The 22715-nt window shown below is 45.8% G+C and overlaps 1 protein-coding gene across 1 annotated transcript in view; it reads left to right on the forward strand.

Moving 5' to 3' along the window:
* The window catches only part of PSMA8 (proteasome 20S subunit alpha 8), a 359192-nt gene that overhangs the window by 210329 nt on the left and 126148 nt on the right, over positions 1-22715 (forward strand). Inside the window, exons 5-6 of the mRNA XM_069218890.1 lie at positions 12908-13024; positions 13125-13187. Coding sequence (XP_069074991.1) covers positions 12908-13024; positions 13125-13187 — 180 coding nt within the window. The remainder of the gene's footprint in view (positions 1-12907; positions 13025-13124; positions 13188-22715) is intronic.

Below are 22715 nucleotides of genomic sequence, written 5' to 3' on the forward strand. Positions count from 1 at the left end.
TTCTTCCTGGTGCTGTCTCACTAATGTTGGTTTCCTGATGATCCTTGCTTTTCTCTGACCATCCTACGGTGTTGGAAAGTCATTCTTAAAAGTTGCCATTAATTCCTGTGCTTCCTGCACCCTATGATAGCTGTTCAGCAGCCCCTGTAGTGCACCTTTCAAGATTGGTGTTGTGGCCAGCTGCTGGGCCCTTGGTTCCTCCCTTGTCCATCTCAACCCAGCTCCCACCCCTATCTGGCCACTTCCAGCCCCTTCAACTGACTGAGAGCCCCAAGACTTTACTTCTTTGTTTCTTTGCACCATCCCTCTTATCTGCTGCTCCCTTTGGGTTCTCACATTTGTTCTTTGAGTGACACCCTCCCCCCATCAAATATGCATCTCACACAAGCCTGAGCTTACATGATAGTCTGCATTTATAGTCCTCTTTCTCTAACTTGCAACAGATCATTGCTTTTCCCTTGTAGCTGTGCCTGGTTGGTCTACCCTTGACGGAGGGCTGGCAAAAAGACTGCTAACTCCCATCATCACCTCTGGATGCAACTATCTTATGCGTGTATTCACTAGGACCTCACTATCCCACTCCTTGTTAGGCCATATATTGTGCTTCCCATAAATTTTAGATTCGTAAAGCCATGATGCTGCAGTCTTCTGTGGGGAATTTTCCTGAGTGCCTCTAGCCAGTTTTCTATGCTATTCTCCTAGCTGACCCTTCCTTGTTTTCATTTGTTTTTCTTTTTTGGTAGTAAGTCTGAACCCACCTGCTGCACCCTGAGCAAGGTAAAAAGTTGATGTTCCTTTTTATGTCTTAGCTGGACAGTGGGATTGTACGCACTAAATCTGTGCGGGGAGTGGTTGCTGCCATAACACCCCCCCCCCCTAACTCCTCAGTATTAGTGCCATTGCCCATGCAGCTGTTTGTTGTCTATAGAGTCTGACGCTGCTGCTCCCATTTACTAAGCCCACCTAGGTACCATAATTATTATTGTAGGCCAGGACTCCCCTACCCAACATGCATTTGGAACCTCCAAAAAGGTGTTGCTGTTATTTATATGTGCCCAGTATTGCTCAGACTCTTGCACTGTTGAGGTTGTGTCCCTTGGCTGTGGTGGCCTCAGATGTAATGCTGTCAGCCCCTGTCTGGTGCTTCTTGAGGCTGTACTGCTTGTCCTAGCCTTGTGTTGACGCTTTTTGGGTTGGGGGAGGCCATCTCAGGGAGGTTTCTTGCCTCTGGGGTTGTTCCATTGTGGTTGCTAAATTGTCTGGCTGGCTTCCACAAGCTTCACCTAGTACTATCTGCAGAAACCATTCTTGGCCATGCTTTGTGGCTGCTGTGTCACATGTTCTTCCTGGATCAGCAGCTGCATCTCCTCTAGCTCCTGCAATTCCTAACCATCCATTGTGACCTACAAACTGCTGCCAAAAACCACAAGCTCGCTCATGTTTCACCGAAGGCTCCACTGCATGCTGTAGGGCTCAGTCCGCTTTGTCTTTTAGGCTTGACACCCCAAAGCCTCAACACTCTGATGCAAAGAGGGTGTGGATGTTGAGCTTTTTCTTTCTCTATTTATCTGTGCTGGCCTATGTACTGCTTCCAGCAAAATCAAGTGACGTAAAGTCATAAGGTCCGACTCCATCTCAGTTCATAGAGACCTGGGAAACATATGGGAAGTCTCCATGATTTATACATAATCGTTATGTCTGCCTTTTAATGTAAATGTCGCCAGACCGTACCTTTCTAGGAACTGTATCGTCAAGTTCTTCGATCAGTGACATAGAGACAACTTCTAAGACAACATTCGTCTGTGCCAAATGTTTCTTCCTCACTGTCTAGGTTAATGAGAACACATGCAGACTATAATCATACCTTGAAATGCATAAACTCTGTCAAACTTTCCTAAAGTTACGTCAGAAATTCAGTTTTCTGATCGTATTTAATATATAAGGGCTGCCACTTGACCTCTTTGGTAGGTAGGTCCTAGACCCAGGTTATCGCCGAGATTCTGCCAGAGACTGTCGAACCCGCTGCTAGTGCACTTCACACTTAGCAGATGAGGCATCTCTCCTGAAGACTGATGCTGATAAAGCCAGGTCCCTGAGGAAGGCTGACTGCTAACGCAGTGGATGTTTGCCCTTCGCGAGGAACACTGTCTTCATGTCTCTGCTGATAACGACCACCCTTGCTGGTAACAAGGTATGCAGTGCGTCTCTTGTCCCTAAGAAACTCTAGATTGCAAGTTGCTCTTCCTTTCATTCTCTAATAGTATAGCACATAGAAGTAGGTATTAGGGTGTTAGGTTCTATATAACATTTTTTATTACATTTTAGCAATGCTGGAAATTTTCCTTTTGTTCTTGTTACTTATAACATGTCTTGTAGCTGTTTTTACATTATTCTGTGTAGTTATTTTACATGTGCTGAGAAACAGATTCTTCCTATAGTAATAAATACTTTTAACTCAAGTGTTCATTCTTCTTAGTACAGTTTGTATGATACTGTGAATAACAAAATAAGGTTTGTTGCCATTTCCATGATGATGGTATTGTTAGTAATTCAAAAGCAATATTTCTATGTCAAATACATATTGAATAGTGTCTTGTGGGATCTGAAATAACTTGTCTTTAACATTCATTGCTGATGCGTTGAACCAAGTTAACCCGCCGGTGGGAAAGCACACTGTGAAGAGTTGCACCAAAGTCGTAACTTATGCAGCACGAGTATCTGTTTATGCTGTTTAACAAACTATGTGCTACTCGTGCCTGCTGGGCTGTGGTGGCCACCATTCCTCTTGCCGCGCAATGTGCCTTCCAGGTTGTGCTGCGCCCTGCCTCTAACACTCCTCCCTGCCCCAAGGGGGCAGTTCAGTCCTGACAGCTCCACTGCTGCTGCCCCTCTCTGCCTCAGCAACGATCTTAGGTGTGGTGGTCATCACCATGAGCGTCTCATCTAGTCTAATGCTTCGTCCGGGCAGTATCCGCTGGGCTGCAGGTTCCGTTTACCTAGCTCTTCCACCGTCAGCCTGGGCTCCTCAATCGTCCCCTTTGGTGTGCCACTGGATGTGCTTTGCTTCAGCTATCCTCTGTGGGCTGCAGTCATTGCCTTCCCTGCAGCCACTGGTCCTACAACATCCTCTTCTCAATACTGCAGTCCATTCAGCTGGGGCCTAATGCTCCCTTCTTGAGTATGACCCTCCAGCCAGGCTGACCAGTTCAAAGAGTGCTACCCATTCATCTTATGATATTGATTTGTAAATTAATTGCGGGTAAGCATATTCAGAGTGCAAATTACTTTTGTATTTTTTGTAAAAAAAATTTATACAAAGCTACAGTAGTGCCTTCCCAGCTGGCCATGGAGCAACTGCTGCAGCTCAGAATGTTCCCACACAAACATCAGACAGAGCCTTGGGAAGGTTCTGTGCTTACAGTCTGCATGCAGAGTACCTTATAACACACCCCCTTTCCTTTCATACATAAAAGAGAATAAGAATAAACTAAAAGAAAACCAAGAAAAGAAAACTCCCAAAGGAGAAATAAGATACCAGATCTCCAGTAAATAAAGATTCTCATGTTGATTTTTTTCATACATATTCTTAACAGATGTAATCTCTCAAATAACTGGGTGGTCTATGATCGCTATGGCAACTTCCCATCACTCCACCAAGCCCACACACATTGTTCAATCTGCCTCTGTCATTGGCGTCTCCTCCTGCCACCAAGGTCAAATTTAACAAGCCCCTACTCAAAGCCAAACTGGCATCCTCTATCAGCATGAAGCAACTACACTTACCTTTTTCACTTTTCCCACATTCTCCACCTCTTTGATACAAATAAACTCTCCTTAGATTCCCCCGTTCAACATTCTCCAACACAACATACTACTAATGAACCTGTTTCACTGAAAATGTGAATAACCCTTTCCTCAACCTTTCAGACGTAATCTTCGCCCATCCGTCACAGCACCATCCTTCCTGTTTTTCCTAAAGTCAAAAGATCTATTAATCCGGTCATCCTTCTCAAGCCACTCCTTCAAATAAGATGGAACCACTTTGGTGCCTGGCACTCTTCCACTTCATTACTTCGAGAGGGGCTTTTTGAGTAGCCTCCTGCACTGTGGTACGATATGCTCAGTCCACGTCATCCACTAATTTTTCGACATCCTGATCACCCGCAAGTGCCATTTAAATAACACCTTTCACCAAATGATTTGCCTTTTGCAACATACCATTGGCTTGTGGATTGTCTAACAAGGGGTGATGGTGTATAATTCCCCAAGAAGATAGAAAGCTGCACATTTCAAGAGAAGGAAGCTGAGTACCATTGTCAGTTATCAAAATGGAAGGTACTCCCTCTTCCATGAACAACCGCTGTAAGTTATGAATAGTACTACCAGTAGTTATCTCTTTCAAACTCTTGACATGCTGCGCTGTGGTTTGCCAAGATTTGTAATGTGGCCTACAGAAGCCAAAACACTTACCTTAAGCCTCTTCTCTCCTTCGTTACACAAACCACATTTCTTTATCCAGGAGGTCACCTGCTCGTCCAAGCCTTGCCGGCAAAATGAACTTTAAGGCTCTTTTCTGTTAAACCATGTCCTGCATGATCTTAATGCACTAATGAAACTAGTTTATTAATTATTCCCTGTTGGACCTGGCCCTTTTACAGGGTCATTCCCCAGACTTTTTGCTTTTTGCCTCCTTATTTTTCTGACCTTTGTTGGCTGACGTTTTGACTCTGAGCACCTTTTCACTGCTAACCAGTGCTAAAGTGCATGTGCTCTCTCTTACAAATTTGGTATGATTGGATTATACCTGATTGGCATATTTAGTTTACCTATAAGTTCCTTGTAAAGTGGTATCCCTATACCCAGGGCCTGTAAATTAAATGCTGCTAGTGGGCCTGCAGCGCTGCTTGCGCCACCCACTGAAGTAGCCTGTCAAACCTATCTAAGGCCTGCTAGCGCAGAGCCTGTGTTTCCTGCCACAGGGACCTGGCATCTAAATTTACTTGTCAGGCCAAGAACTCCCCTTTTACTACATGTAAGTCACCCCTAAGGTACGTCCTAGCTAGCCCTTTGGGCAGGGTGCCATGTATGTAGAAGGCAGGACATGTGCCATGTTGCATGGCCTGTCCTGGTAGTGACAAACAGCCTACCTTGGTGTCTCACTGCTGTGAGTGCTACCCTCTCATAGGATTGCATTGGAAATGCCCTGCCTTATGTGTAAGGGGTATTGTCTGATTTATGAGGGGTAGCGTAGGCATGTTTGGTATGGTTGTGACAGTGGTAAGAAATGCTGCTTACTGGTGTAGGTGTATTTTTTATTACTATCACAGAAATGCCACTTCTAGAAAGTGCGCATTTATCTGTGCTTATGACTTTGGTGTTTTGCAGCTTGTCTCCAATCAACGTCTGGGCAGACTGACAGTTGGGGCTTTGTGCATACTTCTCAGACAGCCTGAACACAGGGAGGGTGGAGGTGACACAGAGGTGCATCTACATATTATAAAGCCTTCCTGGGCTGAGAGAAGGGGGAGGCGGGGCACACCTGCATTTGTAAAGACTGTGCCCTGGCCTCACACAATAGGGTTGTTAACCCCCCACTGATGTTTGGAGCCTGTGCTGAAAGGAAAGAGGGGGCACTCCCAGAACCAGTTGTAACTGGCTGGAACCTCCTCTCCCTACCATTGAAAAACACTGTAAGAACTGACTAAGTGCAGGGGAATTTTCCCCACAATTTGAACATTCTTGGAACTTGAAACTGGACACAGAACGCTGATGAATGGACTCACCAGGAAACCACCTTGGACTGCTGCCTGTGTGCTGACCTGTCTGGTCACTAGGAGGAACTGCCACCACCTGCACCCCTTGTGCTGGCCTGTAGCTGGGCCCACCAGCCCTGTGCTTCTTCTTCTTCTTGTGGATTGCTCCCAGGGGCAGGGTGTTGTGGCCCTCGCCCCTGCCAACCCTCCTGCCACTTTGCCCCCAGCGCTTTCCAAAGGGGCTCCTTCGTTGTTGAGGAAAAGTCACCGCCGCAGCCCAGGCTGCAGATTTGACCTGAGCGCTGAATTGGGAACCTGGGGCATCCGCGCTTTCACAACCGCTTTGCTTTTACCCTCCGAGTCACCGCCGCAGCCCGGGTTCCTGGGCTGTTGTTAGCGCAAGGTCCGCGCCCAACTGGGTGCCCCCGGGGCACAAAGAAACTTCAGTGGAGCCGGCGCGCTCCTAGCGGCACCCCGGTCCGTTCCTAGGAGCGCCCCTGGGCACTGGCCGCCTCCTCTCTTCCTGGGAGTGTCCCGGCGGCCGGGAACAGCTCCCGAACACTCGCGCACCGATTCCGGGGCACGCAAGTGCTCCTTCAGGCCCCCGGAGGGGTCCAGGCTCACAGGGCCACTTGCAGGACACGGAGAAGGCGCGAGGAGCGCCCCTTCTCCGGTCTCTGCCCTAGGAGCGGAACACTCCTGTATTTGGGCAGCTTTCTCGTGGCACCAGCCTCGGGAATGGAGACCTCGTCGGAGGTCCCTTCCCGGTTTTGGGCCATAACTTGTTGCTGGGCCACGCCCGGCCCCCACCCCACGGACAGGGTGCGAGGAGGCAGAGGCAGGCCCCCACCACGAGGGAGGCCCCCCCGTTTGGCGCACAGGAGCACCGGGGGCCCCCGTGATCATCTCCAGGCACTGGAAGTGCCTTCCTCCACCAGCCAACAGGTACTCTCTAGAGACTCTAGGCTCTAGGAGCCTAATATAGATGTACAGATGTCTGCTATATCCTACCTGTTTACTGGTGATACATATATGTGCTAATGTTCCTTTTCTAGGCATGTCTAGCTGATATGTATGTATGTGACTTGTGGTATATTCTCTAATGTTCCTTTCATGGGTATTTAGAAGTTGTTCATGACAAGTGCATATACCTTTTACTATAATTTCTGACTACTGCTTATGTTGCAGAATCCTGAGTACTTACGTGTTCTGATGTAACAACTGCATATTCTTGCAGAATATTAGTAACTTGTGTAACCCTCTGACAACTGCTAAGGTAGCAGGGTATTACTTACGTGTAATGTTGGTCTAATTATGTTTTGTGCAATACAGATTATTTTTGCATAGCTCAGTGTTGTGTTTACTTTGTAGTGTACATTTTGCGTCACATGTGTTGTGAGAACGCTTTACACATTGCCTCCAGGTTAAGCCTGACTGCTCGTGCCAAGCTACCAAGGGGGTGAGCAGGGGTTATCTTGGACGTGTAACTCCCAAGCCCTGACTAGAGTGGGTAGGTTCTGCCTGGCTGAGGTGCATACCCTAGCCAACCAGAAACCCCATTTCTAACATCCCCAAAGACCAGATGAGTCTGTCGCCTCTCAAACAAATGTTATCCGCACACAGGGTCAACTCCTCCAGAATCCTAATAAAGGTCTTACAGAGATCAGCGCACAACTTTCTTACCTACCTCCAGATTTTACCATAACATCTCCACTCATTTCATGAATTCATTCCTCAATCGTGAACATATTAGAACCGCCCTTAATAGCATCCTGGATGAAGGCTACAACCCCCTACAGCTGGTCCCCCACATCATGCTAATACACAGACCACCATGACAAGCAATCTTTCTGAACCTCTTTCCACCCTTAAATGTGCTGTATAACATATTGATATTTCTGCAAACTGGCAGCAAATCTTGACAGTCTGGCTGATCCTTTCCCTGCTCCACCAAGAAGCACCATCACCAATGATTTATGAATGCATACCGAACAAATGTACTCAGAAGTATTCAGCACCCCATGCTCCCGTTCAATCACAGAAATATTCCTTTCAGATTTGTCAAGAGTTTAAGAAGCAAAATCCACAGCTTTTTCTAACCTTCAATAACATTGTGAAAAAATGGCACCAATACCTCTGGTACTGGCATCACCAGTAAGGATGGACTTCAACTTGGTGTCGTAGGGTACTAATGCATCCGCATTACAAATTTCCTTTTTAATTGCATCAAAATTATCTTGCTGAAAACCTCCTCACACGAAATTGCACCCTTTCCTCAATAAGGATCTTACAGTCTCCATTTTGTCCACATGTTCACAAATTTAGAATGATACTTGATCTATCCCATAAAGGATTTCAGCTGTTCTTTATTGGAAGGAGGAAGAGCTAATTTAATAGCCCTCACCAAATCCATTTGCAGTTTGAATCTTCCAGAGATGGCTTACCCTTAAATACTCTACTTGTGTCTCCTAACATTTGCATTTGTCTTTCCTTAATGTGCGATCTATTTCAGCAATTCTTACAAAGAATGTTTAAGCACCATATTGTGTGGCTCAATAGCCTCACCCAAAATTAAAATATCATCCTGAAAGTAAACTATATTATTCAGTCATTTAAACACCTCACTCATCATATGTTGAAAAACGCTTATTGCTGAACACAAACGAAAAAGCATGCAAGTACATTGAAAAGCACCATTCATGGTAATGAAGGCTGTCTAAGAGATATGGAACCATTCTGAAGTCTAATCTGTGATAAGCACTTTTCAAATCCAACTTCGAAAAGTACTTTCTACCCTTAAGTAACAGCACCAAGTAATTTATGTTGGGCAATGGAAAGGTAACCACAAATGTTAGCTTAACTATTTAACTGCAAGCATTTTGCTGTTGAAAAATTGAGGTAAGATAAATGAAGGTTTGAAAAGTACATTTTTGAATTAACATAAGATATTACAAATCTTGAAGGTCTGTGTTTGTACAATACAACTTTACTTCTCATATTGTCATACCCATTATTATATTCCTTGCACATGCATTCCCTTACTATGTATTTGCATATCTATTTATTTCTCTAGGCCTACTGTACTAGAGAAATAAAGAAATGTAAATAAATAAAATTCATAAAATAAATAAATAAAAAATAAAATAAATGTTACTTTCTCTCGTAAGCTTTACTCTGTTTCCCCCTCACCCTATGTCTCTATCGATCTATTCCCCATCTGACTCCTCCCAAACCCATTCTACCACTTTAATCTCCAAAATAACCCTGCCTAAGCTCTTCCTTCTTCTACTGCATCTAGCTCACCCCAAACCTCAGTTTACTACTATGATCTCCCTCATTTATCTCACCTTTGACTCATATAAACCCCCATCTGCTACTATGATGTCCCTAACCCCTTTCCACAGACTCCTCCATCTTCCATCTCTCCTTTACTGATCCCTAGCCTCATCCTATTACTATACACTCCCAATTAACACTTCTTGAGTCTTCTATCCCTCCATTGCTCTAGTCAGCCCAACTAACAAACACACATATCCTCCGCTCAAATTAACTCATACTAATATTTTACCGTATTTACCTATACTAATCGACCACTAATTCCTCTTGGCTTCCGGAGTAGCGTGCTACTGCTGAAAAGTGCTTCAATGCCTCGTCATGGGTAGTAAGCGCTATATAAATAAAATTACAATACAGTACAATATTTTTATTAAGGGATTTGAGATCAACACAAAATCTCAAACCTCTGTTGGCTTTTCCTGTGATAACTACAGGAGATATTCAACTGATGCCCTCGCAGCTCAATAATGTTTCTCAAGCATTTCCTCCAACTTGTTTTTTTAAATTTTGTTTTTTAACTTTATTAGGAACTATCACTCTTCTCACTTTGTGCAGGATTGGCGACACAGTGGGCTTGAGTTTAATTTTGTGTACATATTCCCTTAACTGTCCTGGCTTATCATCTAACACTTTTTTAGCCCCTTCTAAGATTTCCTAGATGGAAACAACTTCCACCACCATTATTTGGTTGTGAGCCCTTATGTTAATAATGATATGCAAGCCATATTGATACATCTATCCAAGTATTGATGGCCATGCTATGTCACGTACACCTTTCCCTCAATCTATCATTTGTCAAACTAAATCTGGCATGCATATAACCAATAATATCTGTTTTCTCTGTGATGGCCGTCTGGATATGTATCCTTAGGTGATAAAAGTACATTTGGCCATTCACTTGTTTTGGACTTCATAATTGGTAATGAAAAATGTAGCCTTTGGCCTGTTTTTTCTCCTCTCCCCACCTTCACAATCCTCTACACTTCCCACACGTAAAATTCTATCATTAATGACACAGAGTATAAGAGGTGAAGAGTACTCTGACAATGAGGTAACTTTATTTCTGCATTTGTTGGTTAACGTAAAACCAGATTTTGAGTCCCACAAAAAATGTACTACCACACCTAGTAGAGCTGTTAACTTGTTTGACTAACCCACTGTTCTGTTCCTAAAATACTGATTAGATGATTTTGCTACTGCACCTGCTTGTGTTTGTAACTTTTCTAATCTCTGAAACATTACAATGTCTGTTTCTTTTTCCCTCTCTTTTGTGCACAAATCACATTGTGCCACCACTTTGATGATTTCAGGAGCGTCCCTAAGAGAAGGATATGTTTGCTGCCCATAAACTTTCATGTATTTTTTGCTCTTAGACTGCACAACAAGTTGTTCAGAGTCATTCTGTCGTGACACCAAATTGGTATTTCGTAGACAACTCTCTTAAGTGTGCAACAAATTCATCAATAGATTCAACCGCACTCTGTGACTGAGTATAAAACTCGTATCCGAGCATCACTAAATTGACTACTTTTGCAAATCTAATGTTTAATCTTTCCCTAGCTTCTTTGAACTCATCTTGAATAGGTTGACCATCCAGTTACACAAGTAAGCAATTGAAAACTTGTTATCCTTCTTTTCCCAAGGGGTTTCATAATAGAACCTTCTTCCTCAAAGATCGAAAGTCCTGACCATCTAGCTACTAGTTGTCGACCATAACTACCCAGCCCTCCCAATGATCAGATGGTGGACTCACCTGCGATAAAAATGTTTTTTTTTAAGTAGAGATTCCTTCAGATTTTTTTTTTTTTTTTAAGTAACACGGAGAGAAATAAAGCGAAGAAAATACACATGGGTCAATTAGGTCACACCAGTAGATACACAGCATCTTAAATGAATAGGTCAGCTTGGTGTGTACATCACAGTACACACTGGTCCTCTACAGAGTGCAAGAAGTCACCTAAAAGTTACGACTGAATGTCACTGCTTTTTCTACCAGATGGAGAGTATCCTCTGCCTGTCACCTGATTGTGTGCGTGACCCTGTCCAAGGTAGTTGCTGTGCGCCCTCTGTCCTGAACACACACGTGACTATGTTGCAGTGCACTGCTGTAAGTGACATGATGTGTTGGGTGCGCAGAATACATCAAGAGGCCAAGTTGCAAATGACTTGGGGCACTGCGCGAGAACATTTCATGAAGATACACATACTTCGTTCCCGTGCCTACTCATATGCTAACCCGTCACCAATCCGTACACCAGAAGAAAGTTATAAACCTCACCCCAGGCTCCCTTATAGCAAGGAGTTGTGCACCAGTCATGTCAGTAACCTCTTGTAGAATGAACAGCAGTGACCCTCTTGTACTACATGGATTAAACTTCTCTGTTCAGTGCTGTACCGGTCATGCAGCGTTGCAGCCTCCACTGGCAAGATTGTCACCAAAATTGTTGGAAATGAATTCCAGGTAAGCGTTTTCGGAGTATAAATAAATTGAATCTAAGTTAGAATGCTAGTGTGGTTCCTTCCCAGCTACCCAGAGAACAACTTTCATAGCTGAGTGTTACCACACAAACATCCAACATAGAAACTCGCGAAGGCTTTATGTATGCTCACAGTCTACATGCTGAGTACTTTATTACATGTAGTTGCACCACAGTTTCAAATCTCCTGCTGTGGCGGTTCAGTTGGCGCCAACCACTCAGCCAGTGTCCTCTTCCTTCTGTCTCGGGCCATCAGCTTTGTTACCGCTCCCTGCCCTCGAAGACCCTCTATTGGGCTGGGCCTTTCCTATTTTCACTGTAGCAAGAGTAGCAGCTGTTAATAGCGCTCATATGGTATGAGCTATTTCTGGTGCTAAAATGACACCTGCTACATGTAATTGGGATTTAAATGACAATACATATACTTGTGGCACTTGGACTAACGATATAGTTGGCTTTCAAACTTGTAAGCAGCAGAGTAGGCGCAAATCTATCCAGCAGTAGCCAGCAGCAGCCATTTTTTTATTGGACAAATGTTACATCGATTAAGTGTGCTTTTCATTTGTTCATAAATAGTGTAAATACAGTGGTATGAGCCGGAAAAGGAGAAGCGATTTTACATTTCCTTTACTAGAAATTGAAATCGGAGAGCCAGGTGTATAGCAAGTAATAATACGTTTGCATTGAGAACACCAGTAGAATAAATGGTAGATAAACATTTCTACAAGTCGATGAAGCTCATCCTAATGTACGTATGACTGGGGAGACACATCTACATGAAGTCTGAGTTCCCTGCAGCAGATGAATGCCGGGACCCTGAATGCAAACTTGACTGCGGGGAAAGTAAGTGGTGATATGCTACATGATGCCATTCAACTCCTCACAACCGATTCCTTACTAAAGCTACTAGTGGGCAAAAATATAGAATACTTACAACGTGGAAAAATGAAAACATCTACTTATCTACACACTGTTCAAGTATACATCCACCAAATGTCGTGGGGTGATAGATACGAATTGTGGCGAACATCCTTGCAAGCCAATACAAAAAAAGGCAGATGAAAAGAACAAGCCAGTGTCTGAAGAAAGCTGACCCAAAGACCATTTTATTGTATCTATATTATGGCCGTGTATATTATGTGTGTTGTGTATTGTAAGTTTTATGTTATCAACTAGTTTGTCTAGCGATGGCATGAGGTTTTTTTTAGACCGCAGAAGCTGTCAGTAACCAAATATAATAGGTGCATTGATTCTGATGTCTGTAATTTTCTGCATCGAATAACAATTTGATGAGCCAAACATTACAAAATTCGGATCCGTATAAGTCGTTTGTTTTTACAGGCAAATGCAATTGGCCGTAGTGCAAAAACTGTGCGCGAGTTTTTAGAAAAGAACTACACAGAAGCAATCGAAACTGACAGCGACACAATCAAGCTAGCAATAAGAGCATTACTTGAGGTAAGTGTCTTCACGCCGCTTGACATACACCCTTGTGTGCTGGTTGTACCTCATGTATCCATGCCTTTTTGTTTAACCTGATCTAACGCTTGTGCTCTAGGTTGTTCAGACGGGTGGTAAAAACATAGAGCTTGCCGTGATAAGAAGGAACCAGCCGCTGAAGGTATGCGAGAGCATCATTACGTTGTTTCATTATACTCCATATTTAAAACCCAGCTGAGAATTATCTCGCGCCCTATAGAAGAATGGCTATGATTATCTTCATCTGTACAATTCAAAATACCGGCATTTAACAGCCATACTTGTACTTTATAAAGAAACAATTTTATAGGGCACTGAAATGTAGTCTTTATTTTATAGTAATTCAATAATAGACACATCTTCTTAGGTTTAAAACGGCTACTGTTTCAGCACATGTAACTTAAGCAGTCATAAGAGCGCCGATAATTTCTTGAACAGAAATTCTTTTGTGATTGTTAAATTATTGAGAACACTGACACCTTGTGGCTGGATCAGATATCTGCTCAGTCAAATTACAAGTTTGGCCATTTTTGCTATACGGATTGGAAGAGGCTTACAAAAATAATTGTATGTTTGTAGCAATAAATCAATAGAATAGGATAGTCATTATGTGAAGATGTATCCAATTCATGAAAGAAACTATGACAGCTAGTCTAAATTTGGTCTGTAAACAGATCGAGAATAGCAGGAGTGTTTACTTTTGTGTTTAACAATCTCCCAGGACTTACTCACTGCACAGCAGATTTCATTAGTAGGATCCCGATGAAAAATGTATGTGCAGACCAGATATGCATACATGTAATTCAACATAATCCTATCTCACCCACTGTGTTTACTAAGTTAAAATATGACACAGTAACCCAAGTTCGCAATGTCCAACTTTTTCCACATAGAGGTTTTTTGTAGGTATTTTTTGCTGTTCTCCGTCCGCCATTAAACGTAAGGTAGATAGTCTCCACAGCAAGAAAGCCCTACAGACTTCATGAGAAGTAACATTGTTATTGTCAGTATCCTCTGTGACCTGTTGGACTTACAGTAATACGTCCAAAGTCTTCTTGGTCTCTAGGTAACACTAGTCCTAGCAAAAGTGGGGCATGCTGATTACTTATACTTCCCCTCACCCTTGTCACTGTTCCTAATATTGAAGTTGTACTACCTGTGAATAGGCGTCTAGAAGGCATACAATTAAAATTCCCTAATCAACATGTGCTCCATCACTTCCAGCTCCCCTAAAAAAATGAATGATTCCCCATCCCCCCCCCCCCCACTACATTCACAATCTGTGCTAGGACACCTGTTGTCCGGGGGGCCTTGCAGGAAAATAAGGATAGACATAATCAATGTTCCCTCTAAATTTTTTCCACTGTGTGCGGCAGTGTGCGGTCTCTGTGCGCTGCAGCCAAGGATACGTGCGCCAAGAAATTGACCATTCACACGCGCGCAGCGCATAACTAGCCAAGATCTTTGGCATTGGCCTCTCCATACCACTAAAGCAAAAAAGGCATATCATTGCTCCATGCAATAGGGCATCAGGGCAGTTTTGTGACCTGGTTGCACATCCCAAGGACATGACCTGTTAAGTGCCACCTACACCCCAGTTACAGAAAACAGAGGAACATTGCCCGCGGCCTTTAAACGCTGTTTTCATTGACTTCAATCCAGATTCAAATATGAGCATTTTCTGCAATAGGAGAGCACGACTATCGCTCTAAAAGGCTTATTTGAGCCGAGAAAGTGATAATGCATATAAACTATGAAGTATGACAATGATGGAAAAGTTGATAACAGCACATTTCTGATGGATACAACTACCTGTGGATTCCTCACCTGATGAATACTCCCATGGCGCCAGCATTCAACGGAAATCTTCTTACTAGTCTCTGCACGTCGACGAGGACGTCACTCTAGCCCACGCGACGCCGTCTGACGTCATACAGGCAATAAGAGGTCCTCGCCGACGTGCCGATGACAGTTCCCTTTTTTCCGTGCATTCGAAACGGTTATCTTCGAGGGAGCTACTGTTACCTTCGTGGTTACAGTGTATTGTCTGCTGCGTAGTCTTCTCTGCGGTAACAATGTCTCAGAGGAAGTCGGGTTTCAAGCCCTGTCGAGAGTGTGGGGGCAAGATGTCAGTTACAGATCCTCACTCCGACTGTCTATGGTGTTTGAGCTCCGACCACGACGTCTCGACTTGCGATTCATGTCAACACATGAATCCGAAGGCCCTCAAAGAGCGCGAGGCCAAGTTATTCATGGCAAAGTTAAAGAAGAAGGAGAAACATCATAAGAAGTCTTCTTCGCCAAGGTCTCACCGGCGTCGTCGAGACTCCCGGCGCCGTAGAGACTCACAACGTCACTCCAGCAAGGAGTCTCGTTCGAGGTCACCTTCGGCTCGGCGTCGGAGGACTTGGGAGGTCAGCCCCACGGTCACGCCGCATCCATCGACGCCGTTGCCCTCTCCGGCGTCACCGACTTCGCCTGGTCAGGCGTCAGTGATTGAGGTGGTGCAGCCTCTTGTGTTTTCTCCGGCGTCGCAGATGTCGAGGCCGGCGTCGGGGTCGCCCTCGATCCAGGCACCCCAGTATCCGGCTTTTCCCACTCCTGGAGCCGATAGTACCGCGTTTCTTAATGCGATGTATACCATCTTTCAGCAGATGGCTCCAGGAGCTGCTCCGGCTGGTCCTTCGGGGCCCTTGGCCTTTTCGTTGGGTGATCCTGCGCCTCTTCGGCCGGCACCCTTTATGCCCTTTCTCCCTTTTGGGAATGTGGGCTCGGCGCCGGTGCCGGCGTCGGTGGCCGCTCCGGTGGCTTCGGATGTTTCGGCCCCGGAGGTTGCCCCTCCGTCGAAGTCAGGATTTTGCCCTGTGACTCCGGTTGGTCCATCGGCTCCAAGACCTCGTCCTCCGGCTCCTGCCTCGGCGCCGAAGCTGCCTGTGGCGCCGGACGCGGCGTCAGATGCTTCTGGAGATCGGCGCCGTTCTTCGACGTCGGCGGAGGCCATGTCGACTCCGCGTATCGAGGAGAGACTTCATTCGAGGAGGCGTGCTCTCCGTCTTTTAGAAGAGCAAGAGTACCAGCGAGTCCTAGAGGAGGGAGAGATTGAGGACTCTGGAGACGGACTGCATGGTCTGGATACAGCCAGTGGGCTGGACACTTCCCCTGAGTGGGACCTTTCATCTCCAGGGGAATATACGGAGGAGGCTGCTTCCTTTCATGCTGTGGTGAGGAAGGCAGCAAGCTTTTTGGACCTGCCTTTGCCGGTGGCAGAGGCGAAGCAGAATTTGCTGACAGAGGTATTGCATCCGGCCTCTGCTGCAGCTGAGCCTCTCTTGCCATTTAATGAGGCTTTGCTGGATCCGGTGTTGGAGGTGTGGAAGAAGCCGGTGTCTTCCTCGGCCGTTCATAGGGCTGTGGCCAGGAGGTATCGAGCTGCACCATCTGACCCTGGCTTTCTCTCTAGACACCCTACGCCGGAGAGCTTGGTGGTGCAAGCCTCCTGTTCCTCAAAGTCAGCGCCTGGTTCCTTCCCGACGGTGCCTGGAGACAGAGACTCCAAGAAACTGGATGCGCAGTCCAAGAAAATATTTTCGTCATGCAGTTTGGCGTTGAAGGCCACCAACGCAACTTGCATTCTGGGGAGGTACATCCATGCTCTGATGGATGATATTTCGTCTTCATTTACGGAGCTTCCCCAGGGTCTCTTGGATGTGGTCTCGGACGCCCAGGCTGCCGCGACCCAGATTATCCAGTCTGGGCTGGACACGACCGACTCGGTGGCCAGGGCGATGGGAACGGCTGTGGTGGCAAGAAGACAGGCCTGGCTCCGAAACTCAGGGTTCTCTGCGGATGTGCAGTCGACCCTGCTGGACCTCCCGTTTGATGGGGACAGACTGTTTGGGGCCAAGGCAGATTCGGCCTTGGAACGATTTAAGGAGAGCAGAGCCACAGCCAAATCGTTAGGACTGCAAGCTCCTTCTTCCTCTGCCTCTTCTAGAATTTTCAGGAGGTTTCGGGGATTTGGGCGTGGCTCTTATTCCTCTTCCTTTCGGGGGAGGTTCCAGCAACCCGCCTCTTCCCTCCCCTATAGGTCATTTAGAGGGAGGGGGAGGGGTGGGGTTCGTACCAGAGGGGCCTCTCAGCAGCACTCTGCCTCTTCCTCGTCCTCTGGAGGGGTGCAGCAGGGGAAGCAGCCTTAGGCTTCCACCGTTTCCCACTCACTCCTCTCCTGTAGGGGGAAGATTACAGCGTTTTCTCCACAAGTGGAAGTCTATCACAACGGACACTTGGGTTCTCGGCATTGTGGGAAAAGGCTACGTCCTTCCCTTTCGGGAGTTCCCGCCCCTCATCCCGCCCCGCCCATCTTATTGTTCAGAAGAACACCTCCTGTTGCTAGAACAGGAGGTTCAAGTCCTCCTTTTAAAGGGCGCGGTAGAGTTGGTCCCAGAGCAGGAAAAGGGTCGAGGTTGTTACTCAAGATACTTCCTGATTCCCAAAAAGGATGGTCAGTTGAGACCAATCCTGGATCTGAGGATCTTGAATTGGTTCCTCAAACAGGAAAAGTTCAAGATGCTGACCCTAGCACAGGTGCTTTTGGCGTTGAACAAGGAAGATTGGATGGTGTCTGTCGACTTGCAGGATGCTTACTTTCATATCCCGATACTCAAGTCGCACAGGAAGTATCTCTGGTTTGTGGTAGGGTCGCAGCACTATCAGTTTGCGGTCCTCCCGTTTGGTCTTACTTCAGCACCTCGAGTCTTCACAAAGGTGATGTCAGTGGTTGCGGCGGAGCTCAGAAGGAAGGGGATAGCAGTATTCCCTTACTTGGACAACTGGTTGATCAAAGCCAAGTCCCCGGAGCTTGTGTCGCATCATCTGCAGTCAACAACCCAGTTGTTGTTCGACCTGGGCTTTTCGGTGAACGTGCCCAAACCTCACCTGGAGCCCTCTCAGCGCCTCCTGTTCATAGGGGCAGTACTGGATACAACATTGAGTCGAGCCTTTCCTCCGCCTCAGCGGATTCAAGATATTCAGGAATTGGTTCCAATGTTTCGAAATGGAGCGGTAGTTCCAGTCCTCAAGGTCCTTCGTCTGCTCGGTCTGTTCGCCTCCTGCATTCTGTTGGTCACGCATGCTCGCTGGCACATGAGGGCTCTTCAGTGGTGCCTCCGAAGGCAGTGGTCTCAACACAAGGGAGATTTAGAAGGTACTGTCAAGATCTCCAGAGATGCTGCTGTGGAATTGAAGTGGTGGATTGCGGGCAACAATCTTTCACAGGGAAAGCCGTTCGCGCAGTCGCCACCAGTGGCCACGGTCATAACGGATGCTTCCACCCTAGGATGGGGAGCTCATCTGGGGGATCTGGAGATCAAAGGGCTTTGGTCTCCAGAGGAACAGGTGTTTCATATCAATCTGTTGGAGTTACGGGCTGTACGTCTGGCTCTCAAGGCCTTCCTCCCATCCCTTCGTGGTCAGTCGGTACAGGTCCTGACGGACAATTCTACCACGATGTGGTACATAAACAAACAGGGAGGAGTAGGGTCGTACCTTCTCTGCAGAGAAGCTCTTCGGCTATGTCCTGGGCAAAGGACCATCAGATTTGCTTGGTGGCAAATCATCTGGCCGGGGTCTTGAATGTACGTGCGGACAGTCTCAGTCGCCAATTCTCGGCAGACCACGAGTGGCGTCTCCATCCAGATCAAGTCTGTTTAATCTTCCAGATGTGGGGGTTTCCTCGGATAGATCTGTTTGCCACTCGGGAGAACGAGCATTGCCCGTTATTCTGCAGCCTCCAGTATCCGATGCAGGGAGCGTTGGGGGACGCGTTTCAGATAACCTGGTGCGACCAGTTGCTTTACGCGTTTCCCCCCATACCCTTGATTCCTCGAGTGTTGAGGAAAATTCGCCAAGACTGGGCCCAAGTCATCTTAATAGCTCCGGATTGGCCAAGGAGGGTATGGTACTCCGACCTTCTCCAACTCTCACTGTGCCCTCCGCTCCGTCTCCCTCTCAGGGCAGACCTCCTCTCGCAGTCGCAGGGGCAGGTTTTACACCCCAACCTCCAGAGTCTGCACCTACATGCTTGGAGATTGAACGGGGTAACCTGAGTTCCTTCTCTCTCCCGCCTGATGTAGTGGATGTTATCTTAGCGGCCAGGCGACACTCCACTAAATCTATCTACGCTAATAGGTGGTCTAAATTTGTTATGTGGTGTGGAGAGAGACAGATTGATCCCTTACATGCTCATCTGTCACATGTTTTGTCTTTTGCACTGTCTCTAGCACAGAAAGGTTGTGCAGTGGCTACCATTAAGGGTTATTTGTCGGCCTTGTCAGCCTTCATTTGTCTTCCAGACCAACCATCGTTATTTAAATCCCCTATTGTTCTCAGATTCTTGAAAGGTCTTCTGAATCAATATCCTCCAAAACCATTCGTTATGCCTCAATGGGATTTGTCCTTGCTCCTGACTTTCCTTATGGGGTCCCCTTTTGAGCCTATGCATTCTTGCCCCTTAAGGTATTTGGTTATTAAAACAGTATTCCTGGTAGCTATAACATCTGCAAGGAGAGTGAGTGAGTTGCAGGCCTTATCGGTTAAACCCCCTTATATAACGTTTTATGGGGATAAGGTGGTGTTGAGGACCAAGGCTGCTTTCCTTCCGAAGGTTGTTTCACCCTTCCATTTGGCTCAGACAATCACTTTGTCCACGTTTTATCCTCCGCCTCATCCTTCAAAGGAGGAAAAAAGGCTACATCGCCTGGACCCAAAAAGGGCGTTGAGCTTCTATATCGACAGAATGAAGGATATCAGGCTGGAGGATCAGCTGTTTGTCGGATACGTGGGCAAGAGGAGAGGAAAGGCAGTCCACAAGAGAACACTCTCCAGGTGGGTTGTTCTTTGCATTAAAATCTGTTACTCTTTGGCAAAGAAGGATCCGCCTGAGGGCATTAGAGCTCACTCCACCAGAGCTAAGTCGGCCTCTTCGGCCTTGGCCAGGGGTGTTCCTGTGGTCGACATCTGCAAGGCCGCAACTTGGTCGTCCCTTCACACTTTTGTGAAACATTACTGTTTGGACTCTGAGGTCAGAAGGGACGGTCATTTTGCACGGTCAGTGCTGCAGGATTTCTTGGTTTGACCATTTAGGCACCCACCGCCGGGCGTGGTACTGCTTTGGGACTCTATTCATCAGGTGAGGAATCCACAGGTAGTTGTATCCATCAGAAGAACGAGTTACTTACCTTCGGTAACGACTTTTCTGGTGGATACATTAGCTACCTGTGGATTCCTCACGGTCCCACCCGCCTCCCCGTTGCCTTTTTGGTCTCTCCAAGCAATCCTTGAGTGTGCTCCTTTTGGTCTTCAAAGTTGCAATACATTTTGCATGTATGATATTTGTATATATGTGTATATTTATATATAAATCTATATATATATTGGGTATATACATGATTCGTATGTATAAATATATTTATTTGTTTAAAAAAAAAAAAAAAAAAGAAGGTTATATTAAATCTACAGCTATTTTATTGCAATGTTGTGTGATTTACAATATTAAGAGATGTTGCTTTGCTCTTTCATTGCATTGGGTTATTATTATTCTCATGCACGTAAAAAATGTTGGTACTGTCATCGGCACGTCGGCGAGGACCTCTTATTGCCTGTATGACGTCAGACGGCGTCGCGTGGGCTAGAGTGACGTCCTCGTCGACGTGCAGAGACTAGTAAGAAGATTTCCGTCGAATGCTGGCGCCATGGGAGTATTCATCAGGTGAGGAATCCACAGGTAGCTAATGTATCCACCAGAAAAGTCGTTACCGAAGGTAAGTAACTCGTTCTTCCTACTGTTCTGAAGCATTTCCTAGCTCATTAACCATTAATTTTCAACATAAATATCACTTGCTCGCTTGTATGCTAAAGTACGCCAAATGATGTTTAAAACACTCCCGCGGCCTTTAAACGCTGTTTTCATTCACTTCAATCCAGATTCAAATATGAGCATTATCTGCCTTAGGGGAGCACGTATATCGCTCTAAAAGGCTTATTTATGAACGTGCGCGCTTGCCGAAGGGGCCTGCGCGATGGGGGAAGGAAAGGTGCACGCGCACGCCTTACAGGGAACATTGGACATAATGTATACTACCTATAAGGAATCCGGATATTACTCCCACTCATCCAGTCAGTCCTTAAGAAGAGGACGTAGCAAGTATCTAGGGGTACTCTACTGAACATATCAACCAAAAGTCAGGTATGGCAACTACCAAGCAAGTTTAATGAAAGAAAAAGCCAAAAATCTGTACAGCAAATTTGAACTAAAACCAACTAAAACCAAGTCATGAAGAAGGCAGCACACGTTACAGCCACACTCAGCACGGGTGCCTCAGAGACATACAGACAGTAGTGGAGCACAAAAGTATTAGGAGAAAACCCAGATGGTCATCTTGCAACTATCAGAGAGAGCAACCCCCTTCTTGTTCCATCGAGGAAGTCGCAGACCCCTCTTTAACTGTCCATGCAAAGAAAAGGCAAGTGGGATTATTCGGTCCTGTTTCATGGAATCTTGGGGTGGGTGTTCCAAATGATTGGGTTTGAGACAGCGGTTGGAAGCGAACTTCAATGTGTCAGCTGTGTCTGGCGGTGACTGTGTACGTTTATACTAAAATAAACTCAACTTTTTATTGACGTAATCAACGTTTTTGTTTACCACAACATAGTTGGCGACAAAGGGGAGCAGCAATCACCGGCTGAACTACCTATGTCCTAGATTTTATCGCGGGTGAGATTGGCTTTTCGCTCCCTATTTTCGAGTTGCTGAGGTGAAGGAGTTGTTGGTGCCAGAGTGCTGTTTTGCTTGCCTGACAACCTCGATGATACTTGAAAGGGCCTTGGGGTAAAACTTTGCCACACAAAAGTGTTTGATCGAACGTTTCTTTATGGTGCTTGCTAAAGGTAGACACTTCCTTCAGGGCTCCATTTGTCTTCAGCGCTGAATGCGGCCCCGCCTGCCTGACTCTTAGAAGATGCACCCTCCCTCAAGCATCCACTTAGCAGAAAAACAGCTGGGAGGCGTGCCAAGGGTTTCATGACCATGCTCCCACCCTAGCCGTATGGATTGCGAGGGTGTGGCCATTTTCTTTGTGCTGATTCCCAGAGCAAGATCTCTACCACTCTAGAATATGACCAAAAAAGTGGCTAGCAGCCATTTAAGAGAAGTCTCTGGTGTTTTTTTTAATGCCGGTCGTTTTGAGAGATTGGGATCTGTTGGATGTACTTTTATACAACCTACGGGATTTTGAAATTTTGGTACCTTTGCCAATGCACCAGATCCGTAGAGGTTTCCAGCCTATCAGCGATTACAGTGACAAGCTCAGCTTTTTTATAAGATTACAATTAAAACGTTTAGCCTGTTAGTGATTATGGTGACAGGCACACCTTTCACAGTGATAAGTATTGTTCTTACAGAGTTTAACAGGTATTTGTATTTACAAAGTCTTTTAGCCTTTTGGAGTTTACGGTGACAGGCACACCTAAACTCAACATTGTTTTATTTCATATAAATATATGTATCATATCCAATTATCCTACATATCGAACAGTAGTCTTCACCTCCACCTCCACAGTTTCTTAGAATGTATTTAAAAGCTATCGGTGCTTTTTGCTTTTGTCCCGAAAGAAA

This window comes from Pleurodeles waltl, chromosome 2_2 (genome assembly GCF_031143425.1).
Source record: "Pleurodeles waltl isolate 20211129_DDA chromosome 2_2, aPleWal1.hap1.20221129, whole genome shotgun sequence".
In the NCBI taxonomy this organism is placed as follows: domain Eukaryota; kingdom Metazoa; phylum Chordata; class Amphibia; order Caudata; family Salamandridae; genus Pleurodeles; species Pleurodeles waltl.